The sequence below is a fragment of the Hydra vulgaris genome, chromosome 01, assembly GCF_038396675.1.
Source record: "Hydra vulgaris chromosome 01, alternate assembly HydraT2T_AEP".
Classification (NCBI taxonomy): domain Eukaryota; kingdom Metazoa; phylum Cnidaria; class Hydrozoa; order Anthoathecata; family Hydridae; genus Hydra; species Hydra vulgaris.
In genome coordinates this window covers 52,631,120-52,652,194 of record NC_088920.1, presented here as the reverse complement: position 1 = coordinate 52,652,194, position 21,075 = coordinate 52,631,120, and the positions used below count along the sequence as shown (strand labels likewise).

General features: G+C 27.8%; 2 protein-coding genes across 2 annotated transcripts in view; one reads left to right on the top strand and one right to left on the bottom strand.

Annotated features, from left to right (window-relative positions):
• Window positions 1-3,367: 3,367 nt before the first annotated feature.
• On the top strand, window positions 3,368-8,082 carry LOC136074898 (uncharacterized). Its single transcript, XM_065787115.1, has 2 exons — window positions 3,368-3,505; window positions 3,851-8,082. Exon 2 carries the CDS (start codon window positions 4,587-4,589, stop codon window positions 5,223-5,225), a length of 639 nt encoding a protein of 212 aa, XP_065643187.1. The 5' UTR covers window positions 3,368-3,505; window positions 3,851-4,586; the 3' UTR covers window positions 5,226-8,082.
• A 1,586-nt stretch (window positions 8,083-9,668) lies between these two features.
• Window positions 9,669-21,075, bottom strand: part of LOC100210106 (elongation factor G, mitochondrial) — a 77,047-nt gene continuing 65,640 nt past the window's right edge. Inside the window, exons 23-26 of the mRNA XM_065788565.1 lie at window positions 20,149-20,222; window positions 19,971-20,057; window positions 11,130-11,183; window positions 9,669-10,055 (exon numbers count right to left, since the gene is read on the bottom strand). Coding sequence (XP_065644637.1) covers window positions 9,933-10,055; window positions 11,130-11,183; window positions 19,971-20,057; window positions 20,149-20,222 — 338 coding nt within the window. The 3' untranslated portion in view covers window positions 9,669-9,932. The remainder of the gene's footprint in view (window positions 10,056-11,129; window positions 11,184-19,970; window positions 20,058-20,148; window positions 20,223-21,075) is intronic.

Below are 21,075 nucleotides of genomic sequence, written 5' to 3'. Positions count from 1 at the left end.
TACAGTTTAATGAAGGTACTACTAATATTTGCAAAGTTTTTGAACATTTAAAAAATCCTCTCGGACAATTTATGAATAGAGGATTTATTAAAAAACAAAAAAAACAATGAACGAATTAGAAAGGTGAGAAGAAAATCATCAAAAAAAGGAAAACAACAACAACAACAAAAAAAATTAAAAAAAAAAGTAAAAGTATAAGAAAAACTCAGACATAGAAAATGATTCAGAAAAACAACCAGCCTACTATATTGGTGATTGGTAGTTGACTGTTTATTGTTTTTAAAACGTGTTTTTTACCATTTGAAAATTTTCAATAACACGATTACTAGAATTAGGTTCTAATATACATAAGTTCATGAAATATTGCATGATATGTCGCCACCAGACCCGCAGCTGGTTCAATATGGTAAACTTACCTTTACTCCCAAACTATATACATATAGTAGATGACTCCTACATTAATATGGGAACTACGTTGTTGATATTGCATTATGAGTATTTTTCTTTTTCTGTGTATTTAGATTTGGGTAAGCAAAGCAAAAAAAAATTTTTTTTTAGTTACAAATTATTACAAAATTTATTATTTAATTATTTAATTAAATTAGTATATTTTAGTTTTTTAGATATAAACTTCTAATTTGCATTTTTTTAAATACATTAATAAACATTTTAATATAAGCTTTAGTACCATTTTTGAATCCTAAAATTACAGTGATTTTAATTGCTTTTTCAGCAAAACAAAGTATGCTGCAGTACAAATTACAAATTACAAAGTACAAATGTTTAAATTTTCACAATACTAAATATCTTCCTGTAACTTGAATTTAAAAAATTTGTATTTTTATCGTTTAAAGGTTTGAGTTAACAAAGTTGAAAAAATAATGAACTAATTTTTTTGTTGTTGTTGCATAAAACAAAGTAGTATTCTTTCAATAAAAAGTCTATATTTCTAAATGATAACATTTTCATTCTCATTCCTTATGTACGGAGACAAATTTAATGGCAATTTTTTTAAAACTGTGTTTAGAACAGCCCAATGCAAAATTATTATTTATCATATTTGTGTCACACTAGTAGAATCATGGTTAAACTATGTGTCCTGACACAGTTTAACCATGGTTCTACCTCTTTCTTACTATGTATCCTGACACATAGTTTAACCATGGTTCTACCTCTTTCTTACTATGTATCCTGACACATAGTTTAATCATTGTTCTACCTTTTTCTTACTATGTATCCTGACACATAGTTTAACCATGGTTCTATCTCTTTCTTACTATGTATCCTGAAACATAGTTTAACCATGGTTCTACCTCTTTCTTACTATGTATCCTGACACATAATTTAACCATGGTTCTACCTCTTTTTTACTATGTATCCTGACACATAGTTTAACCATGGTTCTACCTCTTTTTTACTATGTATCCTGACACATAGTTTAACCATGGTTCTACCTCTTTTTTACTAGTGTGACAAAATATAATAAATAATAATTTAACCTCCAATTTTAGATAACCTCCAATTTTGAAACATGTCTTTTTTCTAACATTTTATCTTTTATGTTTTCGTATATTATCAAGGTTTACAATAATTATTTTTTTGTTTCTAATTCCATATATATTTACACTTTTAATAAAGTTATTTGAAACTTTGTTTTCTGTTAGTACATGTGTACAATCTATATTTTTCTTCCGGGGTGTCCGGGGTTACCCTATTTCTCAAAATGTATTTATTAATAGGTTTCAGAGTAAGAACATCTTTAAAGACTCTAAAGACTTTACCACAAACACCATTTCAAACATCAACTACAATACACCATTTCAAACACCAAATATTTTTAGAGTGTGAAAAAATGTGATTCTTTTCTGCTGCTGAGCAATAAAGCTGACCGAGCAGCTTTCCTCATTCACATTAGTCGTTTAGATTTTGCCATATAGTCATAACAAAATAGTTTTAAAGCGTTATTATATATAGCTTAATCTCTCTGAAAATATTTTCCTAATATTTAATTAAAACTTTAAAGTATTACCCTTCTACACACAATTTTCAAGTCTCATCTAGTAAAGTCCGACAAACTGAAGTTTGTTTATTCAAAACTTGAATATGGATTACGTGCAACGAAACTGTTACTTGCTGATTTGTTTTGAATATACCTTTTGTATTTCAAACCATGCGTTTTAATTGACCGTTAAAAAGCTGAAACCAGAAACTTTTATGGATCTTGATGATTTTTTCTGTTTAACCAAACAAAAGTATTTTAATTTCCAGCGATAACATAGTGTTATTAGCTGTATTTTGTTTCAATTGTGGCCGATGCTAGAGCCGACTAATCAACTTTAATACAGAACCGACTCATTACAATTCTTGTTTCGACCGACTACATTGTGTGAATAATCTGCAGCATCGACAGTTAATTAAGACAAAGGAGAGGACTGGCTCCTGCTCAACCGACCGTTTTAATAGACTTCATTTACAGATGACCAATCAATGATACACTAAATAATAATATTTTATAAATGATTAAGTGAAATGATAATTGATAAATAAATGAAAATGAAATAATAAATGATTAAATGAAACGATAAATGAAAACAAATGATTTATTTGTAATTCTGTTTTTTTTTTTCATACAAAAAAATATTACTCAAGTTTATATATATTTTTGTCAGTTGGTTCTTCATTAAATAATTTTTTAATTGCCGGTTGTAAATTGATTTTTTATTAGTCAGTTCTAAATGGATATTCCATTAGTTGATTGTAACAAAAATTTTAACTTATCTATCCTGAACAAAGTTGGTCCTATTAAGGTCGGTGTATCATTTATTCTGTTATAATTAGTAGGAGAGAATTGCGAGTTGACCCGAACAAAAATAGTATAAAGCTGAAACTTTGCACAGAGGAAGTAGACAGTCTCTGGATGAGCGTAAAAAAAAGCCCCGATGATTGCGCTACGGGAACATCACTTTTGGGGCAATTTGGGGCAAAAATAGGCTAATTATGACAACACCAAAACATTATTTATTATATATCGTTGAATTGAGAACTTTATGCTGATCAATATTTATATAAGAACTATGATTTGAAAACAATTATTTTTTAAGTTATTTACATTTGAAAAGTGTAAAAGTGTTAAAAGTGAATGCCGCGCAAAACGTCATTCGATTTTTTGTTTTCAAAAGTAAATTTTTCCTACGAAAAACTTAATCATTTCTTTTGTTTTCGTAACGCAAGTTTTCAATGAAACATTTTGTATGAATGGAATATTTTAGTTTTTCTCCGAAAAAAGGTTGCGTCTGATTATATTGAAACTATTGTATGGAGAAGTAAAACTTAGAAGTTAAACGTTACGAGTAGTAAAAGTTTTTACATTTGAAAAAAAAAAGAATGCTGTTTGCGTATTGTGCAAGCTTGGGTTTGACAAAGAAAGTTATGTCAAATTAAATGGAAAAGGTCTCAAAAAATTGATTCGATTAAGCGAAGAACGGAGTATGAATGAACTATGCAGGTTAAAATTTGTTTAAATATACAATCTTATAAAAAAGATTTTTTGGGCAGTTTGTTAAATTAAATAATTTATTAAGTTAAATAAATAGTTCATTAATTTTCCGAATCATTTCAAATTAGGGGCTGCCCATTATTTACGTCACTAAAATAGGGAGGAAGTGGGTCTGAACTTTTTTGACAATTGTGACACTGGGGAGGGGGAGGTCAAGTAAAGTTGACATCAACAATGTTTTTTTGTTTTTTTTTCAATTTTATTATTAAAAAAACGTAAAATTAGGTTAAGTTTTAATTCTAAACTCAATTGTAACGTAGCTATAATTTGAGAAAGATTTTTGCATATTTTTAGTTTTCTTAGAGACCAGTTCCGACAGAACACGCATTATAGTACAACAGTACTAGTCCATCTTAGCTGTAGAAGAAAGTTTGTGGATAGTTGTAAAGATCAATCATTATCTGTTCCAAGAAAGAAACTACGATCCTCATTTGAAGAAGTATTTGATTGGAAATCAAAATGTTTTCTTTGTACTAAAAAGGTAGATCACAAACATTCCCTGATTTCTAAAGTTGAGACCATATCATTGATTAAAAAAAATGATTGAACGTTCATTGAATCGAGAGGATGATTAGGGAAATGCTGTACATTCTCGTTTGATGTCTTGTTATGATCTTGTAGCGGAAGAAGCTATTTATCATATTTTGTGTATGAACAACTTCAGGCTTTAAACTAAAAGCGACAACCAACGTGGACGCCCATTAGATCTCATGTTTGAAAATTTTGAGAAACTCTGTTTCTGGTTAGAAGAAGAAACTGACTGCGAACTTTATACTCTTTCAGATGTGCACATTAAAATGAAAGAACTTAGTAATGGTTATCCGTGTTACTCGACAAAATCTTTAAAACGAAAATTACTTGAACATTATCGTGATCATATTTTTTTTGGAGAACTCTCTGGTCAATCTAATTTAGTTTGTTTCAGAGGTATGGCTTTTTTTGTTATATCGAAATTTCAAAAAAAGAAAGATTACACTAAAAATGATATCATTTCTGCCGCTGCAAGTATAATTAAAGCAAAATCAGATAAATGAATGTCAATAAATCTGTATATCCGTCACTAGAGGATATGGGTGATATTGAATATGGACTCAAGTGGGTTCCAAAGAGTTTACAGTTATTTCAAAGCTATTTAATTTCAGTTAAGCTTCGACAAATTAGTTTAGGACAATGCATTGCTCAAGCTTCGCGACCAAGATCTATGATAGCACCAATTCCATATGGAATTGGAGTAGATATCGATAAATCTTTTGGAACAAAATGGCTTGTGGATCACCTTTACAAATTTGGATTTTCAATTTCCACCGATGAATTTAAGTTGTTCAAGTTATCTGCTGCAGTTAGTAGAGTAAATGCCGCGCAAAAACAAGAGCCGAACTTCTTACATTGGGTTGCTGATAATGTAGATCACAACATTCGAACATTGACCGGAAAAGGAACGTTTCACGAAATGGGTTCAATATCAATATGTTTGTCTTCTAAATGCAATTATGAAAGCATAACACGTTTGAAACACAAGCCTATTAAAAATTTATCTGATTTGTCTTTAAATATAACGCCTTATCACGGATCAAGCTATCAGGGTTTATTAAATGTAAGTTTTAAACCAATAAAAGATATTGTATCTGAAGTATTCCGTGCGCCCGAAATGAATCTTGATCTTATTTGACATGTGACATGGTTTTTTAGTTCAAGAAATAATCCTCGCCCAAACTGGTCAGGTTATATGATGCATACTACATCACAATCAAAAACAGTTTATGAAAAAGCATTTATAAAAATTTTTACCTATTACTGACTTAAATTCTTAAGATGAAACATGCATATATTCTACACTATTGTTTATTATTGATGAAGCCAATAAATATAAAATAGTTACTCCCTGCGTTACGTTTGATCAGCCATTAAGGCAGAAAGCGTTTGGTGTTATAAAAAATCAGAACCTTAATATAGTATGTCGACTCGGAGGGTTTCACGCAACGATGAGCTTTCTCGGTAGTATTGGAAAACTAATGGCAGGGACTGGCCTGGAAGAAGTTTTAGAACAAGTTTACTCTGAAGATACAGTAAAACATATGCTTAAAGGAAAAGCTGTTGCAAGAGCTTTAAGAGGTCACATGTTGGTCCAGAGTGCATTGATGAGTCATATTATAGATATTTTAGTTGACGAATCAAAACTAGATTTATCCAGACTTGAATGCATTTATAAAATTGCAATGCAAAATGGTATGAATGAGGAAGAGTTAATCAGACATGGTAATACAGATGCTTTCAAAAATATTAAATCTGCCATATTAACCTATACGGAAAAAAAGTCATATGAATCACGCACTGCAAAACTTTGGATCTTGTACATACACTATATTAGTATCATAAAGGAATTTTTAGTTGCAGAGTTGCACTTGTAACTGGTACTTGCATCTTCAAGCAATCCCAAAAATGCTAAACTTATTTGCCGCATCAGGGCATTCAAACTATGCCAAGTGCTCCAGGTTATATTTGCAAGAAATGCAATACCTTTCAGAAACGAATCCATGGTTACATCAACAATTCTTAGATGGTCGTCACGCAGTGCGCCGATCTGAAAGGTATTGGGCTGGCCTATCTTCTGATCTTGTAATAGAGCAGACCCTGATGCGGGCTTTAAAATGCAATGGTAGTTTAACTAGAGGTAGAGGATTTGATGAAAATGTACGCAACCTATGGATAATGAGCATCAGTTATTCTGCAAGTGTTCATGAAGTAATGCATAAATTATCTGGATTTGACATCGGAGTTACGGAAAGCAATAAAGAAATGGGTATTAAAAGATTAGTATGTGATTATGAACATTGTGAGTTGTTTTATGACTGATTTTCTGTAAGAAATCCATTCGATACTGTCGATAGAAATCTATATTCATTATCTACGGGTCTTGTGTCAGTTAATGGTGAAGATCTAGTCAATTGTGACGAGGCTGAGAACATAGGTGTTCGTCTACAAACATTTCTCAACGGCCTTAAGTTCAATGAAGCAACGTTTAAAAAGAAGAATACACTTTTTTCTTTTAGATGTTTTGACCAATAGCGTAAAACTAGACAAACAAACTGATTGTTGTGTCGATCCAACACACCTTTTCAATAGACTTGCAGCAATTGCAGAAAGAGAGGATGACGTTGAACTATATTTTGATTATGAGCTTACTCATCTCCCACAATCATTATTTAAAAATAACCTAATGTTGAAAGCAAACAAATCATCTTTGCGCAAAGTGGTTCTTCCTGACGACGAAATTAAAGCAAGTACAAATGTGCAAATATGTCCTTGATGGAGGTTCCTCACTCCACTGAGTTCTTTGGAACAAAGGTATGAGGTTTGTAGAAACTGTTGAGACCTACGTCAGCTATATAAGAAAAAATTATGCCACCACTTATATTATATTTGATGGTTATGATAAGAAATCTTCAATTAAATCTAATGAACACATCAGAAGAAAATGCAAAGGTTCTTCCCAAAATCTTGTTATAAGAGAAAATAATCAGGTTCCGTACTCACAAGAGCGTTTTCTATCGAATTCACACAACAAGGCACAATTAATTTTACTTTTGTCAGATTACCTTAAACGAGATGGATATGTTGTATATATTTGCAAAGGGGATGCTGACACGAAAATTGTCTCTAAATAGTTGGAAGTTGCAAAGGAAATTTCACCATGCATTGTTGTTGTTGATGATACTGATATAGCAGTTATGCTAATGTATCATTGGAAAGATGAATTAAATGAGACTTTTTTTATCAAGAAAGAAAGAAAAAACTCTAGAGTATTAAAGACGCTCAATCTCGAGTAATGGATTTTAAAGAACATCTGTTATTTGTTCACGCATGGTCAGGATGTGACTCGACATCTTCAATACTGGGAAAAGGAAAACCTAGTTTTTTAAAATTACTGCAAAAATCCAATAATATACAATCAGTATCTGAAACTATTTCGGATTACTGGGCAACCAAAAAAGAAGTTGGAGAATCTGCAGTAAGGGCTTTCATTGAAGTTTTTGGTGGAAATGCAGAATCTTCGTTAAGGAAAATGCGGTTGGTATTTGAAAGATTAATTATAATTTTGTGGGTTTAAGTCACTCATTTAGATTTCGAAAGTGTCATATTTTCATAGTATTTTTCTTAGGTATTTAAAATATAAACAAATGGTTTATGAAGGAATTATTAAGCCAGATAAGTTGATACACACAGACCGTGCTGCTTATTTTCATGGTCTTAGAGTTCACCTTCAAGTTGTTGAATGGAAAATGCTAGATGAATCTTTTAACTTGGATCTTAAAGAATGGGGATGGAAGTTAGATAATGGTTGTCTTCTTCCAATACCAACAGACAAAGATGTGGCACCACCCAATATATTAAAAGTGATTCGCTGCGATTGTAAAACTTCGTCAAGAAATATGTGCGGAACTAATATGTGTTCTTGCAGGAAAAACGGATTAAAATGCATGTCTGCATGCGGTGGCTGTCATGGGCAAGACTGCAGTAATAAAACGGTAAATTTTATTTTTTAAATATACACATAATCTTCTTTAAATATTTTTGTTTTTATTGGAATACAAATATTTTGCACTTTTAGGATTTTGAAATTGAAGATTCAAGTGATGAAATTGAAAACGAGAGAAATTTATTTGATGATTTGTTTTGAGAAAAGTAAGATATCGGACATCTAATTTTAAAGAAATTTGCATTCAAGTCTTAAAGTTATTTTAAAAAAATATATATTATTTTATAATTTTTTCCCATTTAAAATTGCGCACAGACAAAAGTTATATTATTATGTTTTGAAAACAAAAAATCTAACACTTTAACGATTTTACACTTTTCAAACGTAAATAACTTAAAAAACAATTTTTTTCAAGTAATAGTTCTTATATAAATATTGATCAGCAAAAAATTTTCGATCCAACGGTATAAAGTTTATGACGTTTTGGTGCTGTTAAAATTGCCCCTTTTTTGTACCCTAAATATTGCCCCAAAAGGGATGTTCCCGTAGCGCAATCAACGGGGCTTTTTTTTACGCTCATCCAGACACTGGCTACTTTATCTCTGCAAAATTTTAGCTTTATACCATTTTTGTCCGGGTTCGACCCTATTTTTCGCTAATTCTCTCCTACTAAATGGTCGAACGCAGATAGTAGTCGGTTCTAGCATGTGACAGTTTCAATTACTACAATCTTTGCTGAATTTAGTAAAAACAATTCAATTAAGATATATTTTATTCTCTCTTAATACTGCGTTGACATTACCTTTTTAAAGACTGATAGCTTTAATTTTGCCCTATCAATAGTAACTTTAAAAACAAAATTATCATTAATATCGTTTGCTTAAAAATAAATAACTTCATTGGCTGCAGTTGTCATATTTGTCATATAATGGAATTTATAATTAAAATAATTCGAGCAGGACTTCAAGAAGATCATAATGATCTTATTACATAGAATTTTATCATACAAGTAAAAACAAAAAATTTTATATTAGGTTTTAAGTTTTGCAAAGCAAGATCTAAACATCTTGAAGGTTAAAGTTAAGGTACTTAACAACCATCTTCAACCAAATTATTAAAAATTCGTACTCGTAATTTTAACTCATAAAGTCATTCATAAAAATAAAAGCAAAACAATTTTCTTATTATGAGCGATGTAAAAGTATTATACAATCGTTTTCAAGTTAATCAAAACATCAGCTTAAATATTGGATACATTTTTGAATATAACCAATATTCTTCAATTTATAACTTAAAGTGCAGCTATATACATTTAAAAAAATCATACTTGAATCAACTAACACCATTAGTTGATTAATTCGGAAAAGATTATCGACAAAAATGCAGCATTAAGGAAAAATAAACACGTCGCTCACATCAAAGGTTTAGCGTTATGCATACAGATGTTATAAAATACTCAATAAGACTAATATCATTTTGACAATAATGAAACAAATAACTTTAAAAAGAATACCCTGCTTCATGGTATAGGTTTCCAATGTTAATTTAAAACAAGAGAGAGCTCGTGAACTGAAAACCTTTGACCCATTTGTGTTAATTATAACCCTGTTTACGTACATATAAACTAGTTAAGCCTTGTTGCTAGATTTAAAGTTATTAAACTAATTACTACTTAATAGTAATACAAATAAACTAATGATAAACATTCTAATTGATACATCAGTTTATTGGATTCTTAGCTAATTTATTTTCAAACCTAAACTGCTTGTAGCAGTTTGATATAAGCAACAAAATGCAGACAAAGTTTAAATCGTTTTTCAATTTAAATGTTCTTTGACACCATTATGGGCAGAGATTGCACAACCTTAAAACTGTTGTTAACTTATTATGAAAAACTTTCTATTTTTTTCCTTTTACTTTTGCTTGAACTTTGGTACCACTATATTCTTCAACTATTTTAGCTTGTGTAGATGCATTTGCTACAGCATATTTATTAAATTCCATGCTAAATTCACCTTTTCCCTAAAAATTTAAAAAAGTTTATTGATAAAACAAGTTTACGATTTAAGATAAGTTAAGGTAAAGTAAAACACACTTAATCTAACATGCATTTAAAAAAAGTGGATTTGTACCTGTAATTATTCTATAACCTACATAAGATTGTAGCAAAAAATTAGTATTTGCAAAATAAAACTAATGATTTATTGTTGATAGATATTTTCTTCTATAAAACTTTGTAAATCTAGCTTAAAATAATTGAGGAAACTTTTGCTTTTTTAAATAAATATAAATTTTAAGCATTTCCTTATTCTTTTAGCGTTAAAAGATAAGCCATTTTTTTAAAATTGTTTATCTTTTTGTAAATAAAAATAAAACGATAATGTAGTTAAACTCTCCCTTTTGCCTAGATATTTTTTTTAACAAATAATTCAACTTTAAAATTTTTATTTACATACCATAATCTTTAGTAGAATTTGTTGAATGTTTTTATTCACACAATTAAAAACACATTTCAATTTTTTTCAAAAGATTCTTATTGATATTTTTTTATATTTGCTAATTGCAATTGCTTTGCATAAGTTTTTGATTTTACAGGTATTTAATTTTATTTATTATGAATTAGTTTTAGTGGTACTATAACTAGTTACATTAACACACACACAAAAAAAAACAATAACAAACAACTAAATAATTTTTCTTTTTAACAATTAATTTGTTAAAAAACAAAAAACGAAAACAAACACAGCGGTAGTTTAAAAATTGTTTTAAACCCCTATAAAACAATTTCTAAACCACAGTCGTTTAGCTTACCTACTTATAAAGTAAAAAAAAGTTAAAGTTTGAGTCGTAGTCGTATATATGAACTGTCGTAGTCGTATATATGAACTGCAAAATTTCAAGCTTTTATTTATGCGTTCCATTGAACTTAAAATTATAATAAGTATAGCACCTACAATATTAAGTAAATTGTTTCAAAATTAATTTTTGGATTTTCTTTGAAACTGTAAATAACTATGAAAATAAAGGCGTTCTGCTCCGTTCCGTTCCTCTGCTCCACCTTTAACTTAAAATTAAGATTTAAAACTTTTTCATTACCTGAGTAATTGAGCGTAATTCACTTGAATAACCAAACATTTCATTTAAAGGAACCTAATTGAATGAAAAAGATATTTTAATAAAAAAGGTCATACTCGTACTAAAGGTCATATGCCTAAAGTTTAAAAGAAAAAGGATCACTCAATATAAGTAAATTAAAAAAAAAATAAACTATGCGTCAATCTATTATACAGCTGCAAGGTTAGTATAAAAAATAAAAAAAAAATTTTGTTTTTACTTTTTATTTTTTTAATTCTAAAAAAAAAAACTTATTTTGTGTAGAACATATCTAGGTCAAAAAAATAAAACCATTTCGTTTTTTAAGCTGTTCAGTGTAGTTAAGACGATCTTAAAATATTTAATATATAATAAATCCGTATGATATTTCGCTGACCACGACATACTTCCATTAAATGATTAGGTCACTGAATTATGACATTTTTAAATGAACATCATAGTTTAATAATATGATCTGCTATGATCGTTTATTAACAGTTTTTCCTAAAGAAGATACTATATTGACTTAGCTATAACACATACATGGGAAACTGATCCCGAAGCATAAACATTAATGCTTACATCTGGACATAAGTAGGTGAGTCTAAGTTCTTTATAATCACCTCTTTGAAATACTAAATTGGCAAGTGCATATTTTCAAAATTGAAGAGTTTCTTCAATCTGTTTTTCTAGATACATTCCTTGAACTGCAACTTTGTCAAACTTTTTGAACTTTGATTTATCTATAGTTTCCTTTGTTGCGTTCCAATTAGCTTAGAAAACTTTGAACACCAGATTTTAGGAGCATAAGTTTTACCAATGTGAACTTTTTCCCAAACATATAAGCTGTAATATAATTGAACCATGTGTTTGACAGAACCTAATGCTTGTGTCGGAATACTTTCGTATTAGTTGTAGCTGTGTCAAAACACAGACCCTTTATATAAGTACTTAACTTATATTCATCCAAAATGTTTACTAAAGTATCATGATGTGATTTTACAGTACCGTGTTTCATTGGCGAATTGCCAAGAAGCTTTAAACCACCATCGTATTTACAAGTCTTTTTTGTTTTGTATCATTAGTAATATCCTGCAAAATTTTTCAACCAAAGTGTGCGATTATTGGGAATTTACTTTGCCTTGCAGCTTTTATTATATCTCGATATTTAGCTGCACTTGTACTTCCTGCTTTCCTATTTGCATGTCTGATGGTGGATTCAAAAAAGCGAGAAAACTGCCCAGAAGTTCTACTATGTCAGAGAGAAAGTGCATCATATTTCTAAATGAAATGTGTTTAGAAACATCTGTAATTAGAACTTTTTTTGAAAAATTTTAAGGTAATACTGTTGAAGCACTAGTACCTGATTTTATTTCGTTTGCTGATTAGTCAGAATCCTGACAGGAAGAGACCTCACTTTATTCTGATGAATTAAAAATCAGTTTCCTCAGTTTGATCTTCTTGTTGCTCGATAAATGTTAAATATCACAACCTTCTTTCTTCTAACTTTTTCATCTTTCGGCAATATGCTAAATCCTTTGTACCAAGTGTCATTTTATGTTTCTTCATTTCATCTTTTAAAAATTGCTTATCTGAATTGTATGAATCTAGGTTGCTTCCATGTTTCTCTTTTAAAATGAGCAAACATCATATCTGAGCAAACATCAGGTTTTTCAATCCAAAAAACTTTCTTAGCATATTTTTTAAAGATGTTTCTAGCTTCTGCGTTGTCTTTTTTATTTTTATTTTTTTTAACGTTGCCCATTTTTCAACTAGATCATTTAATAGTTTCCTAGAACACATAATATTTATTGAATTTTTTTCTAACTGTTGCAAAACTTTTTAATGTAACCTCATATCAGAGGCAGAGTGAAAAGAGTCAAGTTAACAAAATAATATAAGCAAAGTTAAAATTGGGTAAAAATAAAAAAAAACTATAATTATATGTTATTTAGCAAACCTGATGCGTCACTTATGATGATGTCATGAAATATGACGCCGTCATAACCTCCATCAATCCGCGGTTTCTTTATAGCAAAAAGGATGCAGTTCTGAAAACATATTGCTAAAAATGTCTTTGAAAGCGATCTCGTGATTTTTGGTAGCATCTTTATTTTTTTTTTAAATCTTCTTTTTATTTTTTGATTTTCAAGTGAAATTATAAGTGTCAGTTTATAATAAAAAAAATATTCTAAGCTTGAGTAAAAGTATGGCATGAATTCGTTTTTTCAATTTTTTTTTGAATAAATAGTTTGAAAAATTAAGATTGTTTTTGTTTGTGACTGACGTGAGTTATATTCGATTGCAAGCGTCATTCTATTTAAATATACTTAAAAATTATACTAAGTTTTAAGCTATTTTTCTTGGTCTAAATTAGTATATATATATATTTTAATGTAAACTTCCCATTCAATTCCAAATTAATATTTAGACCTTTTAAAGTTCATAGAAATAAAAATGTTATACTTCAATGTTTAAGATCCCCGCTTTTTGGTTAAAAAAGTGAGTTTTTTGGAGCACAAATTGTAAAACCTTAAAAATAAGTTTCAAAATTTTTTTTCAGCGTAAAATCATTTTTATTCTATTCAATTTAAAAAAATTGTTGAAAAATGACCCACCCTAATATCTATATATCTATATCTATCTATCTATCTATCTATCTATCTATCTATCTATCTATCTATCTATCTATCTATCTATCTATCTATCTATATATATATATATATATATATATATATATATATATATATATATATATATATATATATATATATATATATATATACACACACACACACATATCATGGTCTCCTATTTAACTTGTCTGCGCATTATTTTTGCGGCAATACGCTAAGGGCCAAAAATTTTTTCTATTAATAATGGCTTCAAAAAAATTCACTTTAAGAAACAAACAAAAAAAATCTGAAATAAAATTTGAAAATCTTTATTAATTTCTTTTCTCCAATTTTTTACAAACATTTTTTTGGTAATTAAAATACTTGTAAAAAAAACAATTTACTAAAGTAAGAATAAAATTTAAAAATTAAATTAATATAGTACATACTACTATAAATACTATAAACATACTATATAAGAAAAGTAACTACTTTAACATAGAACTTTAAAGTTTTTTAACCTTTTTATCTACAGATAAATGCAACATTTTTTGCATTTAAATCACATACAAGATCACATGAAGCATTTAAAATTGTTCTGATAATTAACCCACTAACATCTTCTATGCTTTCCATTTGAACACTTTCCTGTGAAACAGGATTACCTGTGAACAGACATTATTCAAATGTCGTTCAAAAGTAATTTTTTACCATTAAAGATTTCGGAACTTCATGATTTCATCTTCATCCAACTGGTTAGTATCTATATTTTATAAAAAATTTCTCAAGATCTTTAGTCAAAACTATTATTAATTTTTACAAAGACTTTTAATTCTAATTTTTTCTCAGCATCCAAAACTTGTTTCACTTTAATCTAATAGTTTCCACAAAACAGCTACCTATAATGACCAAATCTTTGTTCAATAAGATGCAATTGGAGCTTTCCTATAAGGATATAATTCACATAATACTTTTTGAATAATATATGCTCACTAAATTCTACAAGGCATTTAAAAATTGTATAAAAGTTAAATTGGTTGGATAGGATAAGCCTGTATTAGGAACTTTCAAGCGATTGCATTGATTAAGAAAGTCAACAAAATTTTCAAAATAACTAAGTTTTGATGTAATTGGTTCCATAAGCATGTCTAATTATGTGAACCAACAACTGGAGATTTCACTATTAAATAATTATGTGAACCAACAACTGGAGATTTTACTATTAAATAATGAGTAGCATTCAAAGTAGGACTTTGTAGTTTCCCACATTTGAAATATCAGCTTTGCTGATGTTCTTTGAAGACTTGTTGCCTGGAAGCATTGTTTGGATAAGTGATGAGCAACTTTTGAGGGGTTTTTACTCTCATACTGAAGAATTTTATCTGAAAAATCTCATTAAAATCTGCATTGATAAATTTTAAACCAGAAGGTGAAATTAAAACTTGTAATTGATTAAGTAATAACTGATCTCTTGGTATATATCATACTGGAATAGTACATATTTTACGACTCAAAATTGTTAAAAGCATTTTTGAAGTTGTGAGTAGGATCAATAAAAAATAAAGATTCTCTTTGTTTAATACTGGATGATATTAAACAAAGAGAATCTTTATAAAAATACTAAAACAGTTGTTGCTAACTTCTCTGTTTCATCAACAATACCCAAAAACCTTCCATCTGCCATTCAACTTCTTGATTAATATAAATTCCATCAAATAATAAATTGACAATTTTTTCTTTATTGGTCAAAGACTGTATTCTTTTTCCAAGATAAATTTTATTTTCATTATTTATCAAACTTTATATATAAATAACTTTTAATGTACTATACAAAATAGATAATAACTTTTAATGTATTATACTCAATGTTCTTAAATGAACAGAGCAATAATAAATTAGTAGAATATCACTTATCAAATTTTATTTATTTATTAAGACTCATTAGAAATGAATAATCAAATTAATAAAACAATTTTTACCGAAAATTAAATTACAGGAAGTCATATATTTCTGTTCCACTTACTGGACAATTGTTTTTTGTTTGTTTACAATTACAATTTTCGGTAATTTTTTCATTTAGGATTTCATCTTGTTTAAAAAGCATCTTTGTGATCCTCTATAATTCTTTCCATATTTTTTTTGCAACTGAAACTAAGTTTAACTGCTGCTAAGCAACTGTAGCTAAGTTTAATTGTATTTCGATTAAAAATTTTATGTCATTTATTAGAGGGTGGGATGTGTATTTACTTGATGTCACATTTAACTTCTCTGTTATTCATATAAGCCTTTCAAAAAATCAAATGATGAATTATTGTATATTAATATCAAATTATCTACCCCAAATTCAAAAACAAATCCTAATTTCAATTAATAACAGACTAAACAAAAACTCCTCTGATGAAAATGTATTCAATTCCTTTTTCAGAGACTAAGATCACATTTGTTTTAATACTATTGTAGCAGTATTGCTTGGTACAAACTGATCTTGAAACATAATTGCAAATAGATCACCTTCCTTTGCATTTATTTACCTTTGCACTGGATAAATTGTTCTTTTAATTTTATGCAATTTTTTTATGCCACCCAAGACTTTTTTCCCCCTCCATTGATCCATGTCGTTCAGTTACTTTTATGTTTTTTGTAGAGGTTTCTTTTGGAGTTACCTTTGAGTATTCGAAAATTTGGAACATCTTTAATTGGTAATAGAGGACCAGTAAGATCATGAACTCAAATGCATTTTCAAAAACCTGCTATAAAACTTGAGGGGAAAAACAATTAGGACTTTTACTAAAGAGCACCATTTTGGGGTCTGAAGTAGAAGTTACTACTTTATAACATTTAGATCTCCTTTAGAACTCTGCAGTCAATAGAACTCTGCAATCAAGTAAATCATCTTTAAAGATGATTTACTTGATTCTTTCTTTTGTGCATATAATAAATGCGACATCTGGTATAATGAATCAATCCACAAGTTTTCCATATTTTCGGTTCTGGTCCTCCTAAGAAATAAAGTACTATTTCTGCAGCTTCTTTGCAATCACCTCATTAATGTTTACATTTTAATTGTTTCTCTAAGAATACACAAGTTTCCTCGGCTTCCTTTCCTTTTGCATTACTTATTATTAACTTAAACATAAATGACAACAGAGTAATAAATATCAATTTTTTATATTTCGATCAAACAATAATCTAAATAAATAGTATGTTGGTGTTGTTTTTATTATCATATGCTTGCATAAGCATGCGTATGTTGATTTTTATAAACATTGAGGTAAAAATTTTGTTAAAAAAATGAAAGCATATGATAATCATACACTTTTTAAAACAGATGTTGTTTTCTAGCAAGAAAACAAGGTATATGATAATATTCAAACACTAGAGTTCTCAAAGGTGCTTATCAAATGTATAAAAACCATTTAATGAGGTTATTGTGTTATAAAAGTAAACCTGTAGAAAACAGAAGAATAAAACTTTTTCTTATATTACTTTTAAAAAAAGTATTGATATACCGCATAAGAAAGATACATAGATTGTATTTGTTAACCTTTTAAAACTTTTTGCATATTATGCATTATGAAATTTTTGAATCAGACTCTGGTATGTTTAAAGCTTACCCAAGTCTGATTCAAAAATGTCATATGCTATATAAAAATACATATATCACAAACTTTTTTTGTTTAAAAAAAAACAAACAAACAGAAAATACGCCATTATTTGTATTTAACCAAATTACTTGTAAGTATTTAAGCAAATAATTTGAAAAATGGAAGTTTTTTTTTTTAATTTCAGATTAAAGATGAAATATGCTTACATAAATACTTTAATAACAAAAAATGTTTCCTATAGTAAAATGTAAAAGGAACAATATTTGATGCAGGTATTAGTAGAATTAGCTATTTTAAACTTGTATGATAACGTAGCCAATCGTTATATATATATATATATATATATATATATATATATATATATATATATATATATATATATATATATATATATATATATATATATATATATATTTATATATATATATATATATATGTATATATATATATATATAACAACCCTCGGAATTAGGAAAATAAGGTCGGCAAAAAAACATTGACACAAAGGGGTTACCATAAAACATAGAAACGATGTCGGTGATTTTTTGACCTTAAACACTTTAAGGTCAGCATTGCCGAATGTTGACCTTAATTTCGAGAGCTGATATATATATATATATATATATATATATATATATATATATATATATATATATATATATATATAAATTTAAACAACTTTAAAAAGTATTCTACACAATAGAGTGCTCAATGTTCTTAAAAGAACAGAGCAATTATATATTAGTAGAAAATCACTTAACTAAATTTTTTTCCATTTGACACTGTGTTTCATCAACAAAGATTCATCAGAAATGAATGATCAAATTAATAAAACTTCAATTTATACCAAAAATTAAATTACAGGAAGTTGCAAATGTCTTAACTACTGTAAATTTTCACACATTTGTGGAATTTGCTGACACTATTATAAAAAGAATTCTTTAGAAATGATTCCTTATGCTATTTTTTTAAAATGTTTTTTTAAAAAGGGTAGTTAATGTAAATATTATTTGAACTCATTTATTTTTATAGTTTTTTAGGAGAAACTTATTTTCGTGCCTACATTTAGAAATTAATTCCGATCTTTTGTTTATTAAGCATTCTTGATTTGCATGTGTAGTTATTTCAAATTTTTTTTGTAGGCATAGTATGCATTTTTTGGAAATATTGTTATATGCAGGCGCTGTTTTAAGGATAGACCAATTCAGTATAAAATCATCAATATTTTTTTCTTTTAATTCCCATATATATTTTGACAACACGGTGTCTTTTGAATACTTTTTATTCTTGAAAGATTGCTTATGATTGGCAAAACATTTTTTCCATTCACCCTCTGTTATGCCAATATATTGTTTATCAGGTACATTCTTAGAGGAAACAACACATTTATATACCACATTTTTTGATAAACAACTTCCACTCATTGGACAATTGTATTTTTGTTTACAATTACAATTTTCTGTAGTTTTTTCATTTAGGATTTCTTTTTTGTTTAACAAAGCCTTATTGTGACCTTTTATAATTCTTTCCATATTTTTTGTGCAACTGTAGCTAACTTTAATTGTACTTCGATTAAAAATTTTATGTAATTTATTAGATAGCGGGAAATGCTTATCGACCAATTTTAAAAACACTTTTCCTATGTTAGCAGAAACATTTTTGCTATATGGGGGGTTGAACCAATTTACATTTCTAGTTCTATTTCGTTTTTTTGTATTCTTTTTTTAAGGGTCAAATTTTAGTTCAAAATTTTCAAAACCACTTTTTTTTAGGGCATCTTTAAATATTCGTTTAGAGGAATTGAATACATTTATTAGTTATTAATTGAAATCGGGATTTGTTTTAGAACTTGTGGTGGATGGTTAGAGTTAATGTTAATATACAATAGTTCATCGTTTGGTTTTTTGAAAGACTTATATGAATTTTCAGAAAGGTTAAATGTGACATCAAGAAAATTCACAATTTTTAAATTTATGTTTATTTCAATTTGAAAGCCAATATTTTTAAAAATTTTTATAATATCTTTTCTAATTTTGTCGAGCTGTGGACCAGATTTTCTACGTATTACTATTAAACCATCGTCGCGATAAAGGCCTAAATCTTTTATATTGATTATTTTGATAATCAATTGATAAATTTTTGGTATAAATTGAAGTTTTATTAATTTGATCATTCATTTCTGATGAATCTTTGTTGATAAAACACAGTGTCAAATGGAAAAAAATTTAGTTAAGTGATTTTCTACTAATATATATATATATATATATATATATATATATATATATATATATATATATATATATATATATATATATACATATACATATATACATATATATACATATATATATATATACATATATATATATATATATATATATATATATATATATATATATATATATATATATATATATATATATATATATATATATATATATATATATATATATATATATATATGTTTCAACTAACTTGATAATAAAACTAAGTTCAAATATTAAATTTTTAGAGTTTATTTTTCAATTTTTATTTTAATTAAAATATTATTGAACAAACTATCTAATTGTTAAAATATTGTATACCAATTGTTTTTTAATATTTAAAAAGACTTAAACATATACCTCAGCATAAACTGTGAAGTATTCTTCAGAAGACTCTGTACCAGTGACCATACCCTTCCTTTTATTTAATCCGGCCATCACAGAGCCCTAAAAAAAAAAACAAAAAAACAACGGTTTTTGTTTGTAAAAAAGTTTTAAATATACTTGTTAAAACCTTTTTTAAAAATTATTAGTTTACTTGTGTATCACTTGGGGCTACTACTTCCACAGACATTATTGGTTCTAATAGCAGTGGAGCTGATTCCTCAAATGCTAAATAAAAATGTTAACCAAAAATTATTACATTTTCATAAACACTTTGAAATGAAATAAACCAGTCAGACAAAACGATGATAAAAACACCAGGGTGAGAGGAATGTCAGGAATAATAATGCAGTATGGATGCAATGCAATTTGGTACCTGTCATACACGGTTTAAAAAAAAGTCATCCATGATAAATATATAAGCCTAATCACGTTGTATTGTCTAATTTAAGGATATTTGTATTGCAATTGCAAAGTAAAACAAGTGTAAGAACAAAAATTGAAAGGAAAATTGGAAAAATCTGTTCAATTCAAGAAGTAAAGTGAAATATTTATTTGATAAAATTGAAAACCTTTAATTTTTTGAAATCAACTAGAAAATTAAAATAAACATTTGTACATAGTAAATGTGCTTAAAGGAAAAAAAAGCTAAAATTATAAAATATTTTTGAAAGCAGAACATATTTGTAAGTTTATTTTATAAGAGGTAACCAAAGCTTTAAAAGACATTTCCATTTAAAGCACTAAATATTTAAAAGTAATCATAGCTATTTATCAATCAGGACAAAATAATTATTATATTGGTAATTCTCAGTAAAAATCATCATATTTGCAATCCTCAGTAACAAGTATTATATAGGCAATCCTCAGAAACAATCATCATAATGGCAATCCTCAGTAACAATCATCATATTGGCAATCCTCAGTAACAATCATCATATTGGCAATCCTCAGTAACAATCATCATATTGGCAATCCTCAGAAACAAGTATCATACTGGTAATCCTCAGTAACAAGTATCATATTGGCAATCCTCAGTAACAAGTATCATATTGGCAATCCTCAGTAACAAGTATCATAT